Source organism: Hyperolius riggenbachi, chromosome 11 (assembly GCF_040937935.1).
Source record: "Hyperolius riggenbachi isolate aHypRig1 chromosome 11, aHypRig1.pri, whole genome shotgun sequence".
Lineage (NCBI taxonomy): Eukaryota > Metazoa > Chordata > Amphibia > Anura > Hyperoliidae > Hyperolius > Hyperolius riggenbachi.
The window spans coordinates 10,131,816-10,158,498 of NC_090656.1; the positions used below are offsets into that span (position 1 = coordinate 10,131,816).

The 26,683-nt window shown below is 46.3% G+C and overlaps 1 protein-coding gene across 1 annotated transcript in view; it reads right to left on the minus strand.

Annotated features, from left to right (window-relative positions):
• The window catches only part of UBA2 (ubiquitin like modifier activating enzyme 2), a 50,568-nt gene that overhangs the window by 19,174 nt on the left and 4,711 nt on the right, over positions 1-26,683 (minus strand). The window contains exons 2-6 of the mRNA XM_068259622.1: positions 21,824-21,907; positions 10,687-10,757; positions 6,695-6,759; positions 5,042-5,142; positions 4,161-4,282 (exon numbers count right to left, since the gene is read on the minus strand). Of these exons, the coding sequence (XP_068115723.1) occupies positions 4,161-4,282; positions 5,042-5,142; positions 6,695-6,759; positions 10,687-10,757; positions 21,824-21,907 (443 nt within the window). The remainder of the gene's footprint in view (positions 1-4,160; positions 4,283-5,041; positions 5,143-6,694; positions 6,760-10,686; positions 10,758-21,823; positions 21,908-26,683) is intronic.

Consider the following 26,683-nt stretch of genomic DNA (forward strand, 5'->3'; position numbering starts at 1 on the left):
GTATGTGTAAAAATACACCCCAAAACACATTATACTACTTCTCCTGAGTACGGCGATACCACATGTGTGGCACTTTTTTGCACCCTAACTGCGCTAAGGGGCCCAAAGTTCAATGAGTACCTTTAGGATTTCACAGGTCATTTTGAGAAATTTCGTTTCAAGACTACTCCTCACGGTTTAGGGCCCCTAAAATGCCAGGACAGTATAGGAACCCCACAAATTACCCCATTTTAGAAAGAAGACACCCCAAGGTATTCCCTTAGGAGGATGGTGAGTTCATAGAAGATTTTTTTTTTTTGTCACAAGTTAGCGGAAATTGATTTTAATTGTTTTTTTTCACAAAGTGTCATTTTCCGCTAACTTGTGACAAAAAATAAAATCTTCTATGAACTCACCATACTCCTAACGGAATACCTTGGGGTGTCTTCTTTCTAAAATGGCGTCATTTGTGGGGTTCCTATACTGCCCTGGCATTTTAGGGGCCCTAAACCGTGAGGAGTAGTCTTGAAACCAAATGTCGCAAAATGACCTGTGAAATCCTAAAGGTACTCATTGGACTTTGGGCCTCTTAGCGCACTTAGGGTGCAAAAAAGTGCCACACATGTGGTACCGCCGTACTCAGGAGAAGTAGTATAATGTGTTTTGGGGTGTATTTTTACACATACCCATGCTGGGTGGGAGAAATATCTCTGTAAATGACAATTGTTTGATTTTTTTTTACACACAATTGTCCATTTACAGAGAGATTTCTCCCACCCAGCATGGGTATGTGTAAAAATACACCCCAAAACACAATATACTACTTCTTCTGAGTACGGCGATACCACATGTGTGACACTTTTTTGCAACCTAGGTGCGCTAAGGGGCCTAACGTCCTATTCACAGGTCATTTTGAGGCATTTGGATTCTAGACTACTGCTCACGGTTTAGGGCCCCTAAAATGCCAGGGCAGTATAGGAACCCCACAAGTGACCCCATTTTAGAAAGAAGACACCCCAAGGTATTCTGTTAGGAGTATGGTGAGTTCATAGAAGATTTTTTTTTTTGTCACAAGTTAGCGGAAAATGACACTTTGTGAAAAAAAAAAACAATACATATCAATTTCCGCTAACTTGTGACAAAAAATAAAATCTTCTATGAACTCATCATACACCTAACAGAATACCTTGGGTGTCTTCTTTCTAAAATGGGGTCACTTGTGGGGTTCCTATACTGCCCTGGCATTTTAGGGGCCCTAAACCGTGAGGAGTAGTCTTGAACCCAAATGTCTCAAAATGACCTGTGAAATCCTAAAGGTACTCATTGGACTTTGGGCCCCTTAGCACAGTTAGGCTGCAAAAAAGTGTCACACATGTGGTATCGCCGTACTCAGAAGAAGTAGTATAATGTGTTTTGTGGTGTATTTTTACATATAACCATGCTGGGTGGGAGAAATATCTCTGTAAATGACACATTTTTGATTTTTTTTACACACAATTGTCCATTTACAGAGAGATTTCTCCCACCCAGCATGGGTATGTGTAAAAATACACCACAAAACACATTATACTACTTCTCCTGAGTATGGCGATACCACATGTGTGACACTTTTTTGCAGCCTAGGTGCGCTAAGGGGCCCAACGTCCTATTCACAGGTCATTTTGAGGCATTTGTTTTCTAGACTACTCCTCGCGGTTTAGGGCCCCTAAAATGCCAGGGCAGTATAGGAACCCCACAAGTGACCCCATTTTAGAAAGAAGACACCCCAAGGTATTCCGTTAGGGGTATGGTGAGTTCATAGAAGATTTTATTTTTTGTCACAAGTTAGTGAAAAATGACACTTTGTGAAAAAAACAATAAAAATCCAATTTCCGCTAACTTTTGACAAAAAATAAAATCTTCTATGAACTCATCATACGCCTAACAGAATACCTTGGGGTGTCTTCTTTCTAAAATGGGGTCACTTGTGGGGTTCCTATACTGCCCTGGCATTTTACGGGCCCAAAACTGTGAGTAGTCTGGAAAACCAAATTTCTCAAAATGACTGTTCAGGGGTATAAGCATCTGCAAATTTTGATGACAGGTGGTCTATGAGGGGGCAAATTTTGTGGAACCGGTCATAAGCAGGGTGGCCTCTTAGATGACAGGATGTTTTGGGCCTGATCTGATGGATAGGAGTGCTAGGGGGGTGACAGGAGGTGATTGATGGGTGTCTCAGGGGGCGGTTAGAGGGGAAAATAGATGCAATCAATGCACTGGGGAGGTGATCGGAAGAGGGTCTGAGGGGGATCTGAGGGTTTGGCCGAGTGATCAAGAGCCCACACAGGGCAAATTAGGGCCTGATCTGATGGGTAGGTGTGCTAGGGGGTGACAGGAGGTGATTGATGGGTGTCTCAAGGTGTGATTAGAGGGGGGAAATAGATGCAAGCAATGCACTAGCGAGGTGATCAGGGCTGGGGTCTGAGGACGTTCTGAGGTGTGGGCGGGTGATTGGGTGCCCGCAAGGGGCAGATTAGGGTCTAATCTGATGGGTAACCGTGACAGGTGGTGATAGGGGGTGATTGATGGGTAATTAGTGGGTGTTTAGAGGAGAGAAGAGATGTAAACACTGCACTTGGGAGGTGATCTGATGTCGGATCTGCGGGCGATCTATTGGTGTGGGTGGGTGATCAGATTGCCCGCAAGGGGCAGGTTAGGGGCTGATTGATGGGTGGCAGTGACAGGGGGTGATTGATGGGTGGCAGTGACAGGGGGTGATTGATAGGTGATTGACAGGTGATCAGTGGGTTATTACAGGGAATAACAGATGTAAATATTGCACTGGCGAATTGATAAAGGGGGGGGGGGTCTGAGGGCAATCTGAGCGTGTGGGCGGGTGATTGGGTGCCCGCAAGGGGCAGATTAGGGTCTAATCTGATGGGTAACAGTGACAGGTGGTGATAGGGGGTGATTGATGGGTAATTAGTGGGTGTTTAGAGGAGAGAATAGATGTAAACAATGGATTTGGGAGGTGATCTGATGTCGGATCTGCGGGCGATCTATTGGTGTGGGTGGGTGATCAGATTGCCCGCAAGGGGCAGGTTAGGGGCTGATTGATGGGTGGCAGTGACAGGGGGTGATTGATGGGTGGCAGTGACAGGGGGTGATTGATAGGTGATTGACAGGTGATCAGTGGGTTGTTACAGGGAATAACAGATGTAAATATTGCACTGGCGAATTGATAAGGGGGGGTCTGAGAGCAATCTGAGCGTGTGGGCGGGTGATTGGGTGCCCGCAAGGGGTAGATTAGGGTCTAATCTGATGGGTAACAGTGACAGGTGGTGATAGGGGGTGATTGATGGGTAATTAGTGGGTGTTTAGAGGAGAGAATAGATGTAAACAATGGATTTGGGAGGTGATCTGATGTCGGATCTGCGGGCGATCTATTGGTGTGGGGGGGTGATCAGATTGCCCGCAAGGGGCAGGTTAGGGGCTGATTGATGGGTGGCAGTGACAGGGGGTGATTGACGGGTGATTGACAGGTGATTGACAGGTGATCAGGGGGGATAGATGCATATAGTACACGGGGGGGGGGGGGGGGGGTCTGGGGAGAATCTGAGGGGTGGGGGGTGATCAGGAGGGGGCAGTGGGCAGGGGGGGGGGGGATAAAAAAAAAATAGCGTTGACAGATAGTGACAGGGAGTGATTGATGGGTGATTAGGGGGGTGACTGGGTGCAAACAGTGGTCTGGGGGGTGGGCAGGGGGGGGGTCTGAGGGGTGCTGTGGGCGATCAGGGGGCAGGGGGGGGGAAATCAGTGTGCTTGGGTGCAGACTAGGGTGGCTGCAGCCTGCCCTGGTGGTCCCTCGGACACTGGGACCACCAGGGCAGGAGGCAGCCAGTATAATAGGCTTTGTATACATTACAAAGCCTATTATACATTGTTTCAGCGGCGATCCGGGTGCTAGTAACCCGCCGGCGCTTCCGAACGGCCGGCGGGTTACTACGAGCGGTGGGCGGAGCCAGTCCCCGGCGGCTGATCGCGTCACGAATGACGCGATCGCCGCATAGCCACTCCCGCAGCCGCCCCCGCCGATGGGCGTACTGCGGTCGTTTGGGCCCGGACTTTGCCGCCGCCCATCGGCTGGGGGCGGTCGTTAAGTGGTTAAATAAGAATTTCTATCTTACAAACACATATCTTACTTGAAGAGGTATTTGGCCCAGACGATGCAGTGGATGGGCTCGGAGGGGGTGTTCCGGATGGTGCAGCCAGGGAAGGTCTTCTGGGTGGGTTTGGGTTGGCATTCGTAGCACTCTGTGACACTCTATAAACAAATAGGCAGAACACATCAGAGTTCTAGAAGAGGGGAACTTCATTCAAGTGGATGCAAATATTTATGTTAATTAAATGCAAAAATATGCAGCTTGGAATTGGACCAATCAAATGCAGAAGCTCAAAATTTAGGGTGCGTACAGACATCAGACTATAGTCGTTGGAAACGATTGTTACCGACAACATTGCCCAACGATCGTTCGTAAAAAGTGCACGAACGATCATTAAAACGAACGACCAACGAGATATGTCGTTGGTAAAGAACGATCCATTCTGCCGGATCTTTTCCAACGACCATCGTTTAAAAAGTAATGTCTGCACAACGATCGGTCGTCGATCGTTCGTTCTCAAAGCTTTGCACATGCTCAAACAGTTCTTTTTGACACTTGTGTTTGAAATCAGTTTATACATCATGTTGCGCACGCAACGCTCGTTCCAAGATCGTTCGTACACAAACGATGTTCAAAGTGGCCTTTCTTCAAACGATCATCGGCCGATACCACCTTTAACATTGTTCGTCGTTCAGAACGAACGATCGTTATCGTATGTCTGTACGTACCCTTAGATTGGTCCGATTCCAACCTGCCTTTGATAAATATCTGCATCAGCTCAAAATTATTAGCATCTCTAACCACGCCTAACAGTCATTTGCATTTTATTGGCTCGACACCAAGCTGCAAAGCATTAGCATGACATTGACCATCTCTGAATAGCAGTTACCGGTAGCCTCTCTCGGGTGGACCATACGCACCTTCTTGATGACAGTGACCTGTCCGAGGTATCCCGCCGTCCCACTCTCAATCAGAGGAATGTCCGCCGCTAGACACATTCGATTTACATGGTTCCGGGCAGCTGGAAACACAAGAAACCACAAATCTGAAACCAAACTGTCCTTTAATGTAACTGTCCCCCAAGTGGGTCTTTTTGCTGTCACCTTGGGTCCTCTAATTCTTAGGTTCTCAACCTGTGGTACACATGTACCTGTGGTACATGTCCACAGAACACTACCACAAAAGTTTTGGGATAGTGTTCTGTGGACTGATGAAACAAAATTAGAACTCGTGGGGCCCAAGGATCAACGCTATGTTTGGAGGAGGAAGAACAATGCCTATGAAGAAAAGAACACCTTGCCTACTGTGAAGCATGGCGGGGGGGGGTCAATCATACTTTGGGGCTGTTTTGCTTCTGCAGGTACAGGGAAGCTTCAGCGTGTGCAAGGTACCATGAATTCTCTTCAGTAGCGATGACACGGATATCTTTAATAGTAGTGCATAGTAATATAAACCATTTTCAAGCGTTTTCTATTGCTTTTAAAGGAATACTTAAGTCAGCTAAAAAAAATGACTTTTACTCACCCGGGGCTCTCCTCAGCCCCCTGCAGCTGAACGGTGCCCTCGCCGTGTCCCTCCAATGCGCCTGGACTCACCGGCGACCACTTCCGGTTGGGCTGTCACCGGCCGACAGGCTGGGAACGCGGCTGGCCGCGATAGCGACCTCTATAATGCTATTGCGGCTAATAAGCCGCGTTCCCAGCCTGTCGGCCGATGACGGCCAAACCGGAAGTGGCCGCCGGCGAGTCCAGGCGCATCGGAGGGACAGCTACAGGGGGCTGAGGAGAGCCCCGGGTGAGTAAAAGTCATTTTTTTAAGTTGACTTAAGTATTCCTTTAAAAGCAATAGAAAACGCTTGAAAATGGTTTATAATACTATGCACTACTATTAAAGATATCCGTGTCAAGGGGTACTTGAGATAATCTTTACCATATCTGGGGGTACTTGGTGAGCAGTGGCTTTCAAAAAGGGGTACATACCAATGAAATGTTGAGAAACACCACTCTGATGCAGAGTTATCAGCATTTTATTACAGCATATGTCACTTGGGCGACTCCACATACAGATAAGCTAATAGTCAGTCACTGTAAGCAGGCTATTTTTTGTTCAATCTTCAAACTGAGTATAGCAATAAGTCTGAGAAAGGTACAGACATTTTGTAACGCATTTCCCATGTAGAAAATTACTGATTCTCCCCCTAGGGGTTGACTAGTGACCTATGATGACAACCAGGGCTGTGGAGTCAGAGTCATTTTGGATACCAGGAGTCGGAGGTTTCATACTAGTGACATGTAATGACAACCAGGGCTGTGGAGTCGGAGTTGGAGCAGTTTTGGATACCAGGAGTAGGAGATTTCATAAAATAAGGGGTCGGATGACTTTTGTACCAAATCCCCAGCCCTGGTAACTATTAGACTGAGGAGTTGGAGTCGGAGACATTTCGGGTACCCGGAGTTGGAGTCGGTGGTTTCATAAACTGAGGAGTCATAGGAGGATGATTTTTGTACCGATTCCACAGCCCTGATGACAACCCTTGTAATTACACTCTGACAACAAGCCAGCACAGTACCTACCTCTGTTATCCAGGGCGTTCATAACCAGAGTGAACTTCCGGAAAAATTCCACATCGTAGTCAGCGCTGCAAAACACAGATCGCAAAGATCAGGGATTACAACCAAGACAAAAGCTCACACACCATTGTCTACAATCAGAGAAGGGCAGATCCATGCAAAACTCCCATCCAGGGGCCAGTAGGCCGACACAGCACAGAACAGCCAGGACGTGTGAGGGAGAGAAGCACTTTCTACCCCATCAAAACATGTGCCGCGATAGATTCAGGATAGCAAAAGGATTTAAAGAGACACTAAAGCAAAAACCTAGATTAAAAAAATTATTATATAATTAATTGGTTGTGTAGTACGGATAATTACTAGAACATTAGTAGCAAAGAAAATATTCTCATGTTTTTATTTTCAGTTATATAGTGTTTTTTTTATAACCTTGCATCATTCTCTAATATTTGCAGTTTACACACTACTCAGCATTCTAAATGATTTTACAGAGCAGCCTAGTGAACTATTGACCTCTCCTCTGGAGAGAAAAAGAAGATACAATGACTGACAGTTGAGATAAGCTTCAGAAGACAGAGCTCTCTACAACTTTTGAAAGTCGTGGAGCTCATTGGCTCTTTTGCATAGATAACAACTGGAATTTCTTAACTCTTCCTGTACTGGAAAAAATATTAAGGGGCCCATACACTGGTCGATTTCAGCCATCGATAGGAAAATTATTCTATCAAATCCATCATCGAACAATTTGAATTTGCATTGGATCTAATGGTCCAATACTGCATTATGTCTCTGCTCCTAATGTTTTATTTCTTAGCTGTACTACACATACAAATCATTATATCATCATTTATTTTTTCGCTTCAGTGTCTCTTTTTAGCCCTTGTTTAGGGCCATGTTTTTGTAAATCATAAATCATTTCTGCATTACTTCACTTTCTATTACCGACCTTGCTGGGTTTGTAAAACTGACTTCCTGTGTGAATATCAGATGCAGCTAGGTCAGAATGAATTTGTGAACTCTCCAGACTCCTCCTCTATCCCATCATCACTCACATGAGGTGGTCAGGGAGGAGCGGTTACAGTTAGAGAGCTTCCCCAAGCCCCTTCTGTGCTGCTGCTACAAAAATAAAAACCCTTTGTGGCCAGCACTGCAATTTAAAGGACCTCCTCCCCCCACCCCAGCAATAAGGAGGTAATAGATGCCGTCAGGCTGGAGCTTTCAACATATTTATTGCAAAAAGTACAGGTGTACAACGCACAAAACACTGAGCATTCGAAAATAATGCAAATGTATTAATGTCATAATCTGCTGCTCTTTTAAATTTTCCACATCAGCTACACCCCCCCTTTTCAAAGCACTCAACTCTCCAAAACCTAAAGACCTGGTAAATCTAAGTAGCACTTAAATACAACTGAAGTGAGAGGTATATGGAGGCTGTCATATTTATTTCATTTAGCGCTACCAGTTGCCTGGCTGCCCTGCTAATCCTCTGCCTCTAATACTTTTAGCTATAGCCCCTGAACAAGCATGGAGCAGATCAGGTGTTTCTGACATTATTGTCAGACCTGACAAGATTATCTGCATGCTTGTTTCTGGTGTGATTTAGACACTACTGCAGCCAAATCGACCAGCAGGGCTGTCAGGCAACTGGTATTGTTTAAAAAGAAATACAGTGTTCTCCCTAGAGCCTATTAGCGGGGCGCTCCGCCCACCTGAAATTCCTCACCGCCCGGCTGCCAATCAGCCGCCATCCGCAGCGGAACTGCTTCTGCAGGCAGCCCGCTGTCGCTCATGGACGCTATACCCGCTCTACGCCTCAATTCCTGTCTGTGGGTGGTAAGGAGGGAGGGACAGGGGAAGTACTGTATTGACGTTGTCATGCAGCTCAGGAGACTCTGCCTCTCACTACCCTGCCTGTTGGCCAGTCACATTAGAGCTTCACCAGTGGGGGGCGTGCCCTGTCGCGTGGGTCAGCTAATGTGCTACTGGCTGCTATCGATGCTTCAAGCCGCGCTGGGTCTGTGTGTTTTCCTGGGTAAAAGCGGTGGGAGAGGGGAGAAAACAAGGATGCTTTCCCGAGGGGCTCCTTAGAGTGATCTTATCAGTCATCCACTGGCATGCTGGCCTCTTGTTTTCAAAGTAAACATCGGAGAATGCGGAGAATGCTAGACAGACAACGGGTGAAGGACTCTGTCCCCTCACGCCGTAAACTTAACTTCCTTCCCACGTGTCTGTCCAGAAATGAAACAGGGAGGTGAGAAATCATGGGCTGGGGGGGGGGGGGCTGGGGAGTGAGCTGGGGGATACAGCTGCTGCTGACCTGTGAAAATCTATTTACACTGCTACACAGCTCATTGTGCTTTCCCCAGCCAAGCTGTCTGCAAAGCTGATACACACACACACACCCCTGCATCTTAATAACAATCATCTGGTACAGCAGGCATTGGTTATGATCTCAGTCCAAAAGGTCCATATCCACATAAAAATTAAACAGCATGACATTACGTAATGATCATTTAATGGAGATTCGTTATACAAGTTGCAGATGGCTTACGAACCGTGGTGCTCACTTTTTTTTTTTTTTAAAGGACCGTTCTGATGGATCACAATGGAAATGATCGTTCAAACGAAACAATAATTTCTACTAAAGTCAATGGACTTTAGCAAAACATGGTTTCATTTGAACGATTGCCTACGTCCTGTTGGTCACATAACTCCGCTTTCAATGTTCAAAGATAGATCATGGAACAATTGTTCATAATGGAATTCCGTGATCTATCTTTTCGTGGGTACTCCGTTTTAGTCTTAAATTGCTACGAAGTGTACAAATTTCCAGCTGTAGCTGCTAATCGCAGCTTTCAACATAGGTGACTATGTTGGGACCCAAAATAAATTTGCCGCTTCGATGTGACCCTGCCTTTCCACCCAGCATGACCTTTCTTCACCACCCGGCTACTTTTTCATGCCACCCGGCTGGAAAAAATTTCTGGGGAGAACACTGAAATATATATGGCAGCCTCCATATACTCCTCGCTTCAGGTATCCTTTAAGCCACACTCTGGCAAAGGAAAGAATATAAGGCCATAAGTGACATTCCATAAGTGTATTAAAATATAATAAATCTGCAATTACAGTGAATACGTAAGATGCCAAATCACAAGCATAGGCACGGCATAGTGTGCACAGGAAATGCCATGTGATCCCAGCAGCATCTGACATCATCCTGTGCCAAGTTCTGCCCAACCGGTTTCGTCTCCTGACTTCTGCGGTGGATACATTTTATTTTAGAACGTCAGTTCACATCTTTGTAACATTAACAGAGTGCTGGAATTTCAGAACTTATTTTCTTTTCTATAAAGTGTAATCAATAGTCATCCTCAGCAGCTGGATATGTGTGGTGTCAGTGCTGCAGAATATCCTGCAGAATTGCTAATACAAAGTTTTATGATATGTATTAAAAAAATGGAGCCTAGACTAGAGCTTTAAAGGGGTTCTGTGGGTCAAAAAATAAATAAAAAATTGTCACTTACCTGGGCTTCTACCGGCCCCATTAAATCTCACCCCGTCACTGAAGCTGAATCCATTCTTAGCCGCCGGTGACCTGCTAATTATTTGTCATCACGTGTGTCAGCAGGAGCTTACTGCGCAGGCGCAGAAGAAACCTTCGTACTGCGCCTGCGCAGTAAGCTCCCGATGACACGTGTGGCCAAGGCAGCAGTGCTATTCGTCTTTAGCAGGTCACCGGCGGCGACGAATGGAGGTGGCTTCAGTGACGGTGTGGAACTTAATAGCTGCAAGAGGCCGGTAGAGGCCCAGGTAAGTGACATCTATAGATCAGATGCAAATAATAACAATAAAAAAATGTTCATGTCACAAACAACCCTAAAATAGCTGCTGTCTCCCAACAACAGGAAACACAATTCATACAATCTACACAGAACAAGAAGTCATGTGACGTCATCTCCACCCCTCCCCCAATAGTGCTCGGTACTCACTTCATAATGCTGTCATGGTACGTCGTGATGTTGGAATCAGGACAGAACTGTAAGACACTCTCCTTCGCCACCTGACAGGGAATTAAAAAACAAAAATAAAAAGAACAAAAATATAATGATTAAAACCTAAGTCAGAGGAAGATTCAAGCTTCAAGCAATTTATTGTCATTGTGTAACACCATGAAATTACTTAAAGTGAACCTAAACTGATGAATATAAAAAAAAAAAAGTTTCACTTACCTGGGGCTTCTGCCAGCCCCCTGCCACCTCCCCATGTCCAAGCCTTCACAAAGCGATCCTCTAGTTCCCCGCAATGCTCTACTTTCATTTTCATGTGCGGCCCAAGTAGTCTGCGCACCTCCTGATAGCATTCCTGCGGACGGGAGCGCTGTGTGAAGTATGAAATCTCTACTGCACATGCACACAACACGCCCAGCAATGATCGAGGACGCACACTTGGCAGCGCATGCGCAATGGCCATCGACTCACCAGTCGGCCGGGGGTGGGGGGAAGGAGTGTTATTGAGGTGTTAGGGACTGGAGGATCGCTTAGCGATGACGTGGGCACAGGATATCTTGCAGGGGGCTGGTAGAAGCCCCAGGTAAGTTGAACTCTTTTTAATGCATCAGTTTAGGTTCTCTTTAACCATTTAAGGACCGCAGTGATTGAGATCTACGCCCTGTATTGGTGGGCTCCTGGCTGGCAGGGCGTAGATCTCAATCACTGTCCGCAGCGTGCATCCGTCGTTTCCGCTGCTCCAAGCCGATCACGCCGCTCAAACCCGACGATTCTCGTCGCATCTCACAGGCTCTGCCTGTCTCCATGACGGCAGAGTCATGTGAGCGGGTCAGGAGCCAATTTCATTGGCTCCTGGCTAGGCCTGAACGATAAATCGATTTCGGATCGAAATCGCGATCACGGAAATGACGATTCCGTGATCGCCATGGCAACGATTTTACCCCCATGTGCAGAACGTCCAGCAGTCCCCTCTTCCGCTCTGTGCAGCGGTTGTTTGCGGCGGCGTAGTGCCTGTAATCTACGTGATGGAGGCGGCTCTCACTCTCTCCCCCAACTTCAGTGTGCAGCCAATCAGCGCTCCGCTCGGCAGGCTCCGCCCACAGCCTCTCACACTCCTGGCGCCGCAGCTCACTCCTCCCAGCATCTCTACACCGCACCGCTGTCAATCATTTTGTTACGAGCGGCAGACTCCGCCCACCCGCAGCCTCACACTCCGTCCCAGCGGCTTCCTCCCAGCACCTCCAGTCCACGTCAAAAGCTGGGCAACGATTTTACCCCCATGTGCGGCCCGTCCAGCAGTCCCCTCTCCCAATCTGTGCAGCGGCGGCGTAGTGCCTGTAATTTCCGTGATGGAGGCGGCTCTCACTCTCTCCCCCAACTACCGTGTGCAGCCAATCAGCGCTCTGCTCGGTAGGCTCCGCCCACAGGCACTCACACCTCCCAGCATCTCTATACATTAGCTGCGCTGTCAATCATTTTAAGTTACGAGCGGCAGACTCCGCCCACCCGCAGTCTCTCACACTCCGTCCCAGTGGCTTCCTCCCAGCACCTCCAGTCCACATCATAAGCTGGGCAGATTGCAGGCTGAGTCTGCTGACAATCACTTGTCTGCAAACAATCATTATTTTAAAGGGAACTGAACTAAGCATATATAAAGCGTATCACTTGGTGACTCCCTCCTCCCAGCGCTTCCACATCATTTGCTGGGCTGGCGGCAGACTCCGCCCACACCCTGTCATTCAAGTTCTGTATGCCTCTGTGACGCTGCACACAGCGTGAGAATGATGACTGGCTGCTGTGGTGTGACTGTGTGGTGATCTTTCTGCGTTCTGCAAAGCTGCAGTGGGGGCACTGTTCAATTTGTGCAAAGTAAGGTGCTATATTCCTATCCTAAGAAATAATTGTGGTTTCAAGGCAGGCTAATCTTGATAATAGCCTGGACTGCAGAGACTGTCAGAAAGCTAAGGAAGAACTCTAAGTTGCCAGCTTGCTGCTCACACAAAGTGATCGTAGTTGTTATCACAAGCTGTTCCCCTACGTCCAGAGGTGGTAATAGACCACAGTAACGGTCTTAGCGCAAAGCCGTGACCTGAACAATCCTTTGTTACGGTTACGGGCCCGGGACTGTCTTCTTGTGGCTAGCTCCTGCTCCTCCTGTTGTGAAATGTGTGCCATGGCTTCTGCTACAGAACCAGAAGCGGAGTTAGATTTACTTTCCAAGAAAAACAGCACGTCGGTCATTTGGAAGTATTTTGGGTTTGAGACCACAGATGTGCAACAGAAACAGGTACTGTGCAGAACCTGTCGCACTAAAGTTGCAACTAAAACCGGAAACACAACAAACTTATACCGGCACTTGAAAAATCATCACAAGCATTTGCATGAGGAATGCATGAGTAAAAAGTCCGGTGAAAAGTCAAGTGAAAGTGATGCTCAGGCCCACTGTAGTAAACAGTCTACAATTACTGAATCTTTTACTAGTGTGACACCGTATGATTCCGGCAGCAAAAGACATCGGGAGATAACAGCAGCCATAACGTACTACATTGCCAGGGACATGGTGCCTGTTAACACGGTCACTAAATCCGGATTTCAAAAACTTATCCGCACGCTGGACAGAAGATATGTGATACCCTCCCGCACCTACTTCAACCAAGTTGCCATCCCACAGCTGTACACAGAGTGTAGAGAAAAAGTTGTAACAGAGTTGAAAAATGTGCAGTATTACGCCACAACTACCGATATGTGGTCAAGCAGAACGACCGAACCATATCTGAGTTTGACTGTACATTTTGTGAATGAGGACTTTGAAATGAAAAGTCGCTGTCTGCAGACCGCATACTTTCCCACTGACCACACTGGAGAGAATATCGCACAGGGTTTGAGAGAGTGTCTGTCAAGTTGGGGGCTGAAAGAAGAGGACCAGACGTGCATCACAACCGACAATGCAGCAAACGTCATCAAAGCGGTTGAACTTAATGACTGGACCAGACTTCAATGTTTCGGACACAGGCTGCATCTTGCAATTGAAAATGCTGTGAAAGATGATGCAAGAGTCAAGCGGGCAACTGGACTTTGCAAACAAATAGTTGGTGTCTTCTCTCATAGCTGGAAAAAGAAGACAGCGCTGAAAAAGGCACAGCAAGAATTTAATTTACCTGAGCACTCACTAATTACAGAGTGTGCGACAAGATGGGGTTCAAGGCAACAAATGATAGAGAGGGTGCTTGAGCAGAAGAAGGCATTGTCGCAGGTTCTATCTGAAGACAAGAAGACACGTCACTTGGTTCCCACTTGGCAGGACACAGATGTCCTTGAATCAATCAACAATGCCATTGGACCGCTGCAGGAATTCACAGATGCTCTTTCTGGTGAAGCATATGTGTGTCCTACCTGAAGCCAGTTCTCCATCTCCTGAGAACAACAACCCTAACTGAAAATGTTGAGGACACAGATCTTACTAAGGAAGTAAAGTCCAAAGCTCTTGCCTACATTGAAGATAAATACAGCGACCCAGCCACACAGGAGCTACTGGACATTACTTCATTCCTTGATCCGAGATTCAAGACTGACTATATAAGTGCAGAGAATGTCCCAGACATCAAAGAAAAGGTGCAGATGCAAATGGAGCAGGTGGCACGAAATGAGAAGAGGGCCTGTCTTAGCACCACAGATGCCATGTCCCAGGGTGCAGCAGAGGCAGCTCCTTCCATCACCGGGAAGGGAAAGCGGTCACTGGGCAGCTTCTTCAAGAGCAAGGCTGTGCCTCCTCCGTTCACTGTGCAGTTGGAGGATGCTCTTAAAGCTGAACTGGACAACTACCTGATTGGTCCAACTATTGATGGAGAGCAAGATCCACTGGCCTGGTGGAAAGTGCACAGAGTTAACTTTCCATGGCTGAGCAAAGTTGCTTGTAAATTTCTGTGCATACCAGCCACCAGTTCACCATCAGAGAGATTGTTTAGTGCTAGTGGCAATATTGTCACATGTCAGCGCGCATGTCTAAAACCATCCAAGGTTGACATGCTGGTTTTCTTGACCAAAAATCTGTAAAGAGAGTGATGTAGAGTTGTCAGGGAAAAAGTTGTGTTGTATCTGAGATTTTATTTGTTCTGTATTTCACTCTAACTTAGTGGCAGGCTGTCAACTGTCAGCCTTTGTTTACATAATATATATTTGTAATTTTTCATGAAAAAGTTTCTGCATGAGTGCAGTACTGTTGGGCAAGAGAAGACCATTTTTGACTTTTTGGGAAATGTTTGTACATTTTTCTATTTCCTAAATGAATCTGAAGCTCGGGTTCAAAATCAGATACTTATACTTACCCTGAAGAGAGGGAAGATTTAGGATCCTATTGGAGGTAAATTTTGCTTGTCTGAAGCCCCCCCCCCCCATTGAAGAGTGCGGCCCTCCTTCCTGGATCATGTACTGGACAGACACGCAATAGCCGGCAAACCCACCCATGTGCAGTAAAAGGAAGGCCATGGCTCCGGCTTACTGAAAATGTGCGGGCGGGAAGAGGAGCTGCATGACTCTGATGTGATAAACGACAATGCCTTGTCACTAATCTTCCAGGGGGCTGCGCTCAGCGACGGGAAACAGAGTAGCGAGGGAAGCCTTAATAGGCTTCCCTCATTTCAGGGTAAGTAGTAGTATGTGATTTTGTACCTGAGCATCAGCTCGGGTACACTTACATAGTTTACATGTTTTGTATGTTATTTAACTGAAAACAAGTAAGGATTTTTTTTTGCACTAATGAGGATGAGGGTGGCTCTTTTAGTTCTCTATTTGTAACTGTTGAAAACTTTAACTGGAAGAAGCAGCCAACACCAGCTTCCATGTATTTATAGGTCTAAGTTTGCTTTATTCAAATCTGTCACATAGATAAACGATGTTTCAGAGCGACTGCTGGCACCAGTTTGTACACTAACTTGATAAAGGAGAAGCAGTGACAGTCGCTCCGAAACGTTGTGTACCTATGTGACAGATCTGAATAATGCAAACTTAGGGCTAATTCACACTGCAAGAGCTTTTTAGGCAGTAGTAATTTGAAAAGCTCTTGCTAATGCACTGCCATGGGGGATTTGTACAAAATCACATGGCTCCAGTGTGAACACACAGCATTACATTAGCAAGAGCTTTTAAAATCACAAAGCGCTGCCACCTAAAAAAGCTCTTGTAGTATGAACCAGCCCTTAGAGTTAAAAATACATGGATGGCATTGGTGGACACTGCGCCCAGTGCCCAGGTGCCGGCTGCTTCTTCCTATTGCGATTGGATTGGTGATGCCTAAGCCAGGCACATCGCCATTCATTTGATGGGGTGCACTACTGCACTGGATTTCTACAAGAAGTTACTGCTGTTAAAAACTTTAAAGAATATTCACGCAAGACACATGCATGTTTCTTATTAATAAATACGCTAATTGAAAGCAATTCTTGCCTTTCATTTTCATAATTGCATTTTAGATTAATAGCTATTTGTTTTGGTAAATTCACATAATGCAGTAACATTTACAAACGTGACAGAAAATGGCATCATACTAGCAGTTTTATAGTATAATGTTAGTTTCTCTCAGTGCATGTTTGCAAATGTTACTGTGCACATTGTTAAATTAGTGATAAAGCTTGATTTGAAGAAAATCGTGAATCGAATCGAAATCGCAATTTCTGACAGAAATCGTGTGATTCAATCTTTTCCTAAAATCGTTCAGGCCTACTCCTGGCCTCTTTCTTTCAATGTAAGCTGTTCCCATTGGCTTACATTGAAAAACAGGGTCAGGAGCCAACGAAAGCGGTTCCTGACCGGCTCACATGACGGCAGAGTCTATGTCCTGGCGAGCGGCAATGACGGAGGTTGCGGCGGGTATGTGCGGCGATTCGTCGGGATTTGACGAGCGGTCTCTGGTCTTTAAGTGCCCAGAGACTACTGGTCCTTAAATGGTTAAAGTTGGATAAAAGTCAGACATAACATTCAATAAAAATGTGCGTTTCTACTTTTTATCACCCACACAGTTACCATATTTGCTTTTGTACACAATATTGCCTGTCTACAAATTACATGTATCCAAAGTACAGTTTATCTGCTCTGAAAGCTGCCATTGCATTTTATTGCATAGCTGTTGTATTTATATATTAACATCTAGTGATCACTTCTCAGCTCTCTGCTTCAGAAGCAGAGGGACCTCATTTTCAGCACAGCTAGGAATGTAGCAGACAAAGGAATGTAAACAAAAGAGAATGTTATCACCCTTCAGATGGGGCCAGAAGATAAAGGTGGCCACTAACGATCCAATCTCTTTCATCCAATCTTACCATTTCTATGTAATATAAGGGAATGCCTATATTATCCATTCAATATATTACTCTTCTACTAAATAGATTTGGTAAGTTTGAATGAAAAAGATTGGATCGTTAATGGAAACCCTTAGGAGCTTTCCACTGAAGAACAAAGTGCTGTGCTTAACTGTTTGAATGCTGTTCTGCTACAAACTTTTTTATGGTTGTAGATTTTATGCTGTAAATCTTTTACAGCAAAGAAGAAATACTGAGTTTGATACCACTTTAAGTAAAATATCTCGATGTAACAGGTTCCTAATGCGCTTAAATAAAGCAGCCACACGGTCATTTGGATCAACTAACAGCCTAATTACAGTTCTCTTAATTCAAATCAAGTCATCTAGGAGGTGACAATGTTGTGCAGCCAACACAGCCCCTGTATCTTTTTAGTCTGAGGATGGGGTGGGGTTTTCAGGCTGTTGCATATCATTCGTATAAAGTTATACAAAGACTTCTAACATGTGATAAACGATCAATTTGACATTGACAATCTACCACCTTGCACTACTCGATAATAGATCAGATCTCAGCAAAACCCGGATCCAATACCCTTCTTCCTTCTACAGCCACAGCATATACCTATGAACAGTGTTCTCCGCAGGCTCTTTCAGGCGGGCGCTCCACCCAGATAGTTTTGGTGAGCTATCCCAGATAGTTTTGGTGTTTTAACAGCGCTCAACAGCCACAAGCTTTGTACTGATCATTGTGCTACAAAGCTATAGAGCCTGCTCGTTCTTGTGCTGCTTCTGCCCACCTCCCCCTTCTGCTGCAAAACTGCTCAGTCTCCCAAACAATGCAACTATTATCAGTACTTGAGAAAACATGAAGTACAAGCATGGGCTAGCGGAGTCAATCCTTAACCGTTTCCAGTTGAAATCTACGTCCTGCATGAGGCAGCACAGTCACGCCGCTCCCTCCCCGCCGCAATACACTCGCCCTGCTTTCCGTATGACATCAGAGCTCTGTGAGCCGGTCAGGAGCAGTTTTTTATTGGCTCCTGACCCTGTCATCACTGTAAGCCAACCCCATTGGCTTACATTGATTAACAGGGTGAGGAACCAATGAAAGCGGCTCCTGACCAGCGCTCTCCTGTCAGAGACAGCAGAGAGAGAAATCTGCGGTGATGGGCGAGAGGTGTGACAGGCAAGAGTGCCGGTACTGCGCGGAGATTCATTGGTAAGCGCCGTTTTTCTGTACTGGCAGTCTCTGGTCCTTAAAGAGAACCGGAACAGAAAAAAAAATTCAAAATAATCATACACAGGTCATACTTACCTCCCATGTAGTCTACTTCTCAATCTCTGGCCCAGTGCACACCAAAAATCTAGCAGATCCACAAACCGCTAGAGGTTTTTTGAGGCAGATTTCAGAGCTATTCTAGGCATGTTAGGTTTTCTAAACATGCCTAGCATTTTTTGGAGTGTTTTTGTGTAGCAGATTACAAATATTGTTACAGTAAAGCTGTTACTGAACAGCTTCTGTACAAAAACAAAAACACCTGGAAAACCGCTCTGATCTAGCGTTTTCCAAGCGGTTTTTCACTTTCCTTAAGGGCCCATTCACACTTAGAACCGCAGAACGCCGGCGATTACCACCAGCGTTTTGCGGGAGTGATTTTCCCGCGATTAGCGCGGAAAAATCACTAGACACTGCGGCGGTTTTGGAGCGATCGCGATTAGCGTGCTGTGCACGCTAATCACGATCGCTATTCGCGGAATGCTCGTCGCCGGCAAAACGCTGCATGCAGCGCGGTTGCGGTTATCGCTAACCGCAACCGTGGCAGTGAGAACACTGCCACTCGCTACATTGTGTAGCGGTTCTTGCAGAACCGCTAGCGGTTTGCCGTGAGCGGGAATCGATCGATTCCCGCACAAGTGTGAATGGGCCCTTACTATAACATTGAGGCACAAACGCCTCAGAAATCCAAAAAATGCTGCAGCCCCCGAGTTTGCGTTTGTGGAAATAATGAGCCGCTCTGGTGTGCACCAGCCCATTCACTTTCATTAGCCAAGCGGTTTTCCCCCTGCAAGCGTTTTAAAAAAAGCTCCAGAACTTCTCTGGTGTGCACTAGCCCTCTGTCTCCTCTCCTGCGTCCTGTTTGTCCTCTGTGATCACTGGAATTCTCTGTCCTCCATTTTGAAAATGGCCATTACCCCTTAACAGCTTCCAGGTCAGCACACTGTTAAACTGTAACATCGCCCACTTCAGCCATAGGGAAACATGGACATCACCTTGCACATTCAGTTGTAACTGACAGCTTAATAAACAAGACCTGTTTGTGCGCTCCTCAAAGTTACTGTAAAAATACCAGATTAAAAACGTTTTAAACAATTCCTGGATCGCACCTGAAAAAGTGTGTGTACCACTCTGCAAGTAATATAAAGTTAAACCAGGGCGCTCTACAGTAGACAATTACACTACTCCTCAACCATAAAATGGACCTAATTAGACCTAATTAAAATAAAATACAGCATAAAATGGACATAGAGAGACCATATCCACATAACCATATAATAAGTCCCTGATGTTGAAGTCAAACAACAGTCCACAGGTTTCTTCCTCCAGACCTGTTTAGTGCATAGGTAATTTCCAACAGTTCCTGAATATTATAGTAACAGTATACGCTCACCAGATTCCACAGCTGCCCTTCTCAGGATCAGCCAAACACGCTTCTGGACAAGCCAGTATTCTCTCGATGTTCCAGCCTTTTCCTCCTCAGTAAGCCATACAAACATAAGAGATAAAAAGCTCCAATAGTGAAATACTGTATGCCTTAGATCTGCTCCAATGCACCAGTGCTCCAACAAAAATAGTGTCAGCACCTTGTGTTTCAGTGTGCTCCACCACCAAATGATCAATAAAGCCTCTCACCACATGAACTGGCTGACCCAGTACAGACCAGCATCAATCACTTTTGCCGCTTGCATCAAGCTCATGTTTTCATTGACAGCCTTCCTGGAACTCAAACAGGGCCATACATAGTGTAAAACCTTCTTTTATTAAAAAGATTAAAACGTAGTGCACTTACAATGTAGTAGAATCAAATGCGCATATAAAAAATCCTTGTGAGCTCTTTCCAGCGTCCCTCGCTCCTCAGGCCACGCCCTACTAGTTTCGTCCCAGCCCCTGATGAGTCATAGGACGAAACTAGTAGGGCGTGGCCTGAGGAGCGAGGGACGCTGGAAAGAGCTCACAAGGATTTTTTATATGCGCATTTGATTCTACTACATTGTAAGTGCACTACGTTTTAATCTTTTTAATAAAAGAAGGTTTTACACTATGTATGGCCCTGTTTGAGTTCCAGGAAGGCTGTCAATGAAAACATGAGCTTGATGCAAGCGGCAAAAGTGATTGATGCTGGTCTGTACTGGGTCAGCCAGTTCATGTGGTGAGAGGCTTTATTGATCATTTGGTGGTGGAGCACACTGAAACACAAGGTGCTGACACTATTTTTGTTGGAGCACTGGTGCATTGGAGCAGATCTAAGGCATACAGTATTTCACTATTGGAGCTTTTTATCTCTTATGTTTGCATGGCTTACTGAGGAGGAAAAGGCTGGAACATCGAGAGAATACTGGCTTGTCCAGAAGCGTGTTTGGCTGATCCTGAGAAGGGCAGCTGTGGAATCTGGTGAGCGTATACTGTTACTATAATATTCAGGAACTGTTGGAAATTACCTATGCACTAAACAGGTCTGGAGGAAGAAACCTGTGGACTGTTGTTTGACTTCAACATCAGGGACTTATTATATGGTTATGTGGATATGGTCTCTCTATGTCCATTTTATGCTGTATTTTATTTTAATTAGGTCTAATTAGGTCCATTTTATGGTTGAGGAGTAGTGTAATTGTCTACTGTAGAGCGCCCTGGTTTAACTTTATGTAACTGACAGCTGCTGATATATAGCTGACAACAACTGGTACATTTCAGTTCTGGCAAAATGTTGTCAGAACTGGAAGGGATCACTGTAAGAAGAAAATGCTGAGCTTCTGAGAGGAACTGACGGTGAGGTTAAAATGTAATATTCATTTGCAGCTACGTCATGTGTTTATTTTAAATAATTTTACTCAGTTCAGGTTCCCTTCAAGGGGGCCAAAGATCGCTGGTACAGAACAGGTTAAAGAAAATCTGTGACGAAAAAAGTTCCCCTGGGGGGGTACTCACCTCGGGTGGGGGAAGCCTTCGGATCCTATTGAGGCTTTCCCCATCCTCCTCGGTCTCACGGCGGCGGCGATAAAGCTCCCTGAACAGCGGTGATGTAAATATTTACCTCCCAGGCTCCAGCGCAGGCGTAGTATCGGCTCTCCGCTCGGAGATAGGCGGAAATAGCCGATCTCTGTCGGGCCACTCTACTGCGCAGGCGCAAGTCTCCTGTGCCTGCGCAGTAGAGCGGCCAGACAGCGATCGGCTATTTTCGCCTATCTCCGTGCAGAGAGCCGCAACAGCGCCCCCGGTGGAGCCGGGAAAGGTAAATATTGCATAGCCTGACAAATTGTCAGCTGTGCGTTTCGTGGGCTGCAGTGAGACCGCCGTGGGACAGACGAGGACGGGGGGGTAACCTCGATAGGGTCCAGGGGCTTCCCCCTACTGAGGTGAGTACCCCCAGGGGAACTTTTTTTCGTTACAGAATCTCTTTAAAGTAAAACTGAATGTGATCCACAAGTTATAGACCTGTAAACAGAGCATGGCGTTACACAGAATGTGACAATTATTAATTGTAGTAATTTCCCCCCATGACAGCATCTGATCCAACACATGAAATAAGAGGCCCCAGGTAAACTCACCTCTGCCTTTGAGCGGCCAACATGCCTCTTCTGGAAAAGAAACTGTCGGTTCAGGTTACTGACATCAATCGTGTCCAGATCAATCTGAAAAGCAATAAAGTCACAGTGATATTGATGCTGCAGCTCTGAGAGAAAGCTCCTCCCTCCAGTGATATGTATACATTGATAGGCATACAGAGGAGGGTTCTGTAATAAGGAGAGCAAACGTAAAGAAGCTTATGGGATGGAAGGGAACAAATGCTCTGCAGCTTTTAAGCGGTATAAATACAGAGTAATGCTCTGCAGCCAAACAGTAGGGGGTGGTGTAGGGATGGAGTAGAGCTTAGACGTTAGGGATTCTCAACACCATGGAAGTGGGTGGTGGTAGAGGGGGTGAGCAGCACACCAGCCAACTCGTGTGTGTGACCCTGTTTCTTGGAGGGTGGGGGGGCAGGCATCAGGTTCTGAAGAGTGTGGGAAATAAGGCAGCAAGCTCAGCAGAGTGTGGGAAATAAAGCAGCAAGCTCAGCAGAGTGTGGGAAATAAGGCAGCAAGCTCAGCAGAGTGTGGGAAATAAGGCAGCAAGCTCAGCAGAGTGTGGGAAATAAGGCAGCAAGCTCAGCAGAGTGTGGGAAATAAGGCAGCAAGCTCAGCAGAGTGTGGGAAATAAGGCAGCAAGCTCAGCAGAGTGTGGGAAATAAGGCAGCAAGCTCAGCAGAGTGTGGGAAATAAGGCAGCAAGCTCAGCAGAGTGTGGGAAATAAGGCAGCAAGCTCAGCAGAGTGCGGGTAATTAGGAAAGCAGGCTCCGCAGCAGGCAGCAGGTTCTGAAGAATGTGGGAAATAAGGCAGCAAGCTCAGCAGAGTGTGGGAAATCAGGCTCCGCAGAGTGTGGGAAATCAAGCAGCAAGCTCGGCAGAGTGCAGGTAATTAGGAAAGCAGGCTCCGCAGCAGGCATCAGGTTCTGAAGAATGTGGGAAATAAGGCAGCAAGCTCAGCAGAGTGTGGGAAATTAGGCTCCGCAGAGTGCTGTAAATCAAGCAGCAAGCTCGGCAGAGTGCAGGCAATTAGGAAAACAGGCTCCGCAGAGTGTGGGAAATCAAGCAGCAAGCTCGGCAGAGTGCAGGCAATTAGGAAAACAGGCTCCGCAGAGTGTGGGAAATCAAGCAGCAAGCTCGGCAGAGTGCAGGTAATTAGGAAAGCAGGCTCCGCAGCAGGCATCAGGTTCTGAAGAGTGTGGGAAATAAGGCATCAGGTTCTGAAGAGTGTGGGAAATAAGGCAGCAAGCTCAGCAGAGTGTGGGAAATCAGGTTCCGCAGAGTGCAGGAAATCAGGCAGCAGGCTCAGCAGACTGCAGGAAATTAGGAAAGGAGGCTCAGCAGAGTATAAGAAATCAAGCAGCAAGCTCAGCAGAGTGCAGGTAATTAGGAAAGCAGGCTCCGCAGAGTGTGGGAAATAAGGCAGCAAGCTCAGCAGAGTGTGGGAAATCAGGTTCTGCAGAGTGCAGGAAATCAGGCAGCAGGCTCAGCAGAGTGCAGGAAATTAGGAAAGCAGGCTCAGCAGAGTATAAGAAATCAAGCAGCAAGCTCAGCAGAGTGCAGGTAATTAGGAAAGCAGGCTCCGCAGAGTGTGGGAAACAAGGCAGCAGGCTCCGCAGAGTGTGGGAAATCAGGCAGCAGGCTCCGCAGAGTGTGGGAAACAAGGCAGCAGGCTCTGTAAGCAAAGTGTGGGCAATAATTCGATATCGCGTTATCTATGGAGCTAGTATGGCTGAGTTGAGACAGCAAGAAAGTCCAACAGTTCTTCAATCACAGCAACGTCTACAACTTGAAGCATTGTAATTGGATGAATAGTGTGGGCATATTATTACTACAACCTATCTGAAACATAGCAGTTTGAGAGGGCACCGTCCACCCAATTATGTTACCGGGATTTCCCTACGATGTTTCCTGCTTGATCCCCTAATCTATCATCTAGACTAGCGACTTATCTATCCTGGTGAGCAGGAGGTTATATGCTGAAAGGTAAGGGGGGAGGTCATTATAAAATAAGAGAGAAAGAGAGAGAGTTTACTTAAAGGACAACTGAACATTCACTTAAGGTCAATTGAAATAAGAGGAATATGGAAGCTGCCAAATGTATTTCGTTTTAAGCAATACTTGTTGCCTGGCAGACCTGCTGATCATCTGCCTCTAATACTATTAGCCACAGACCCTGAACTAGCATGCAGCAGATCAGATGACATTGTTGTCAGATCTGACAAGATTAGCTGCATACTTGTGTCTGGTGTGATTCAGACACTACTGCAACCACATAGATCAGCAGGACAGCCAGGCAACTGGTATTGCTTAAAAGGAAACAAATATGGCAGCCTCCTTATACCTCTCACTACAGTTGCCCTATAAAAGCTACCTGAAGTGAGAGGAATATGGAGGCTACCATATTTATTTCCTTTTAACCTTTTGAGGACTGTGGGCTTGAAGCAGGGCTGTGGAGCCGGTCCAAAAATCCACCGACTCCTCAGTTTAGGATTCCACCGACTCCGACTGCGACTCCACGACTCCGACTCCTCTAATTTGCATATTACAATTTTGTTGATTAAAAGTATGTAACATGAAATTCGTCTCTTAACTGCCAACGCTTAGGAATTTTACAAGACAACTGAAGTGAGAAGGATATGTAGACTACTATATTTATTCCCTTTAGACTAAAACTAGTCCTTGGTAAGAGTACTTGTAAAAGGTACAAACCGGAACAAAGAACATCTATCAGGCCCTAGGCAATGTAAGTGTGGGGTACATGTAAGAATGATGTGCAGGTACTCTGCAGGGGAATGAGGAGATTGTAAACAGACAACACCTCTGTGTTCAATGTGCACAGCATTCTCAGTGGATTCCCTGCAGCTCTGTGGGGAGTGCATATGTATAGTATAGTACTACTGAGTAACAAAGTAAACCTGAGACAGATGAAATTAAAGTTTTATACATACCTGGGGCTTCCTCCAGCCGCCTTCCAGGATAATCAGTCCCTCGTTGTCCTCCTCCACCACCTGGATCTTCTGCTATGAGTCCAGTTACTTGAGCCAGCTCGGGCGTAGTGCGCATGCACACACTCTGCCCTGCCAGGAGCATACTACACCTGTGCAGCACTATTGCGCAGGTGCAGAATGTTCCTGGCTGTGGGAGCGGCATGCGGCCGGACAGCGCTGACTGGCTGAATTACCAGGACTCATAGCAGAAGATCCTGGTGGTGGAGGACAGCGAGGGACTGATTAGCCTGAAGTGGGCTGGAGGAAGCCCCAGGTATGTATAAAAAAACTTTACTTTTCATCCGTCTCAGTTACCCTTTAATTTCTAGTCACCAAACCAAATTTTAATAACATATCAAATTATTTGATTCATCTGCAAAGGGAGTGCATACATTTGCATAAATCAGCATCAATGCAGAATTATTTCCATCTCATTGACCATCTCTATTAGTGACTACGGCTACACATCAGGCTTTATTCTTACAGCATAGATGTTATTTAGTATATATGTTACGGCCAGAACCCGAAGTTTGGCCACTTCTAGTTCTGGCCGGCCACTTCGGGTTCTGGCGCGGCCAATTCCGCGAAGTGCCCGCTGCGCTGCGGCCAATGTTAGAAACGGATCGTTTACTCTGATATGAATGTATCTTCTGGCCGCAGCGCAGCGGCCAAACGTAATTAATTTGTTTGCAATTAAGCCGGCGGCAATGTAACGATTCAAGCCGCCGGCTTTTTCTCTGCCTCTCTCTCTCTCTCCTCTTATGGCCAGCCGGCGGGGGGGGGGGGGACACGCGAGTCCCCCAGAGTCGTTCGTCGCAGCAGGGGCAGCAGAGCGGGGAGGGCTGCAGACATTGCTTCTGCCAGCACCCGCTCTGCAAGGAACAGCAGGCTTCCCTGCCGCGACGAACGACTCCGGAGGGACACGCCTGTCCCCCGCCCGGCTGCCCATAAGAAAGAGAGAGAGGGGGGGGGGGGGGGGGGGGAGAAGGCAGAGAAAAAGCCGGCGGCTTGAATCGTTACATTGCCGCCGGTGCTGGATGTAGGCAAATTCGACGTGTAGGTTATCACGTCGGAACACCGGCTTAATTGCAACAAATTAATACGTTTGGCCGCTGCGCTGCGGCCAGAAGATACATTCATATCAGAGTAAACGATCCGTTTCTAACATTGGCCGCAGCGCAGCGGGCACTTCGCGAATTGGCCGGCCAGAACCCGAAGTGGCCGGCCAGAACTAGAAGTGGCCAAACTTCGGGTTCTGGCCGTAACATATATAAGAGATTCCTGTGTACACATTATATATTCAGTCACAATTAGATATGTATATCTGACCTTAAAAATACGGGGGACTGCTTTATTGAAGCAGCACAAGTAACTAATTTTGATTGGTTTATTTCATTTTTGTGGACTAAGTACAGCTATTACTGTATATATACATTATTTTTAGTGACCATTATCTGAGAAATAGAACATTTTAACATATTTTCTATTTTAATTACAGTTACAAATTCATTAGGAGTCGAGTCGGTGCATTTTTTCCCGACTCCAACTCCAGGCACCCAAAATTGCCCGACTCCACGACTCCGACTCCACAGCCCTGGGCTTGAAGCCTATCCCCCCCCCCCCCCCCCCCCCCCCCTAGTGACCAGGCCATTTTTTTATTTTTTTTTACAAAAAAGGCCACTGCAGCTTTAAGGCCTGGCTGCAGGGCCGCACAACTCAGCACACAAGTGATTCCCCCCGTTTTCTCACCACCAACAGAGCTCTCTGTTGGTGGGTCTGATCGCTCCCACCCAATGTTTATTTTTTTATTATTATAAATATTTATTTTATAAATAAATTTTCCTATTTGTTCCCC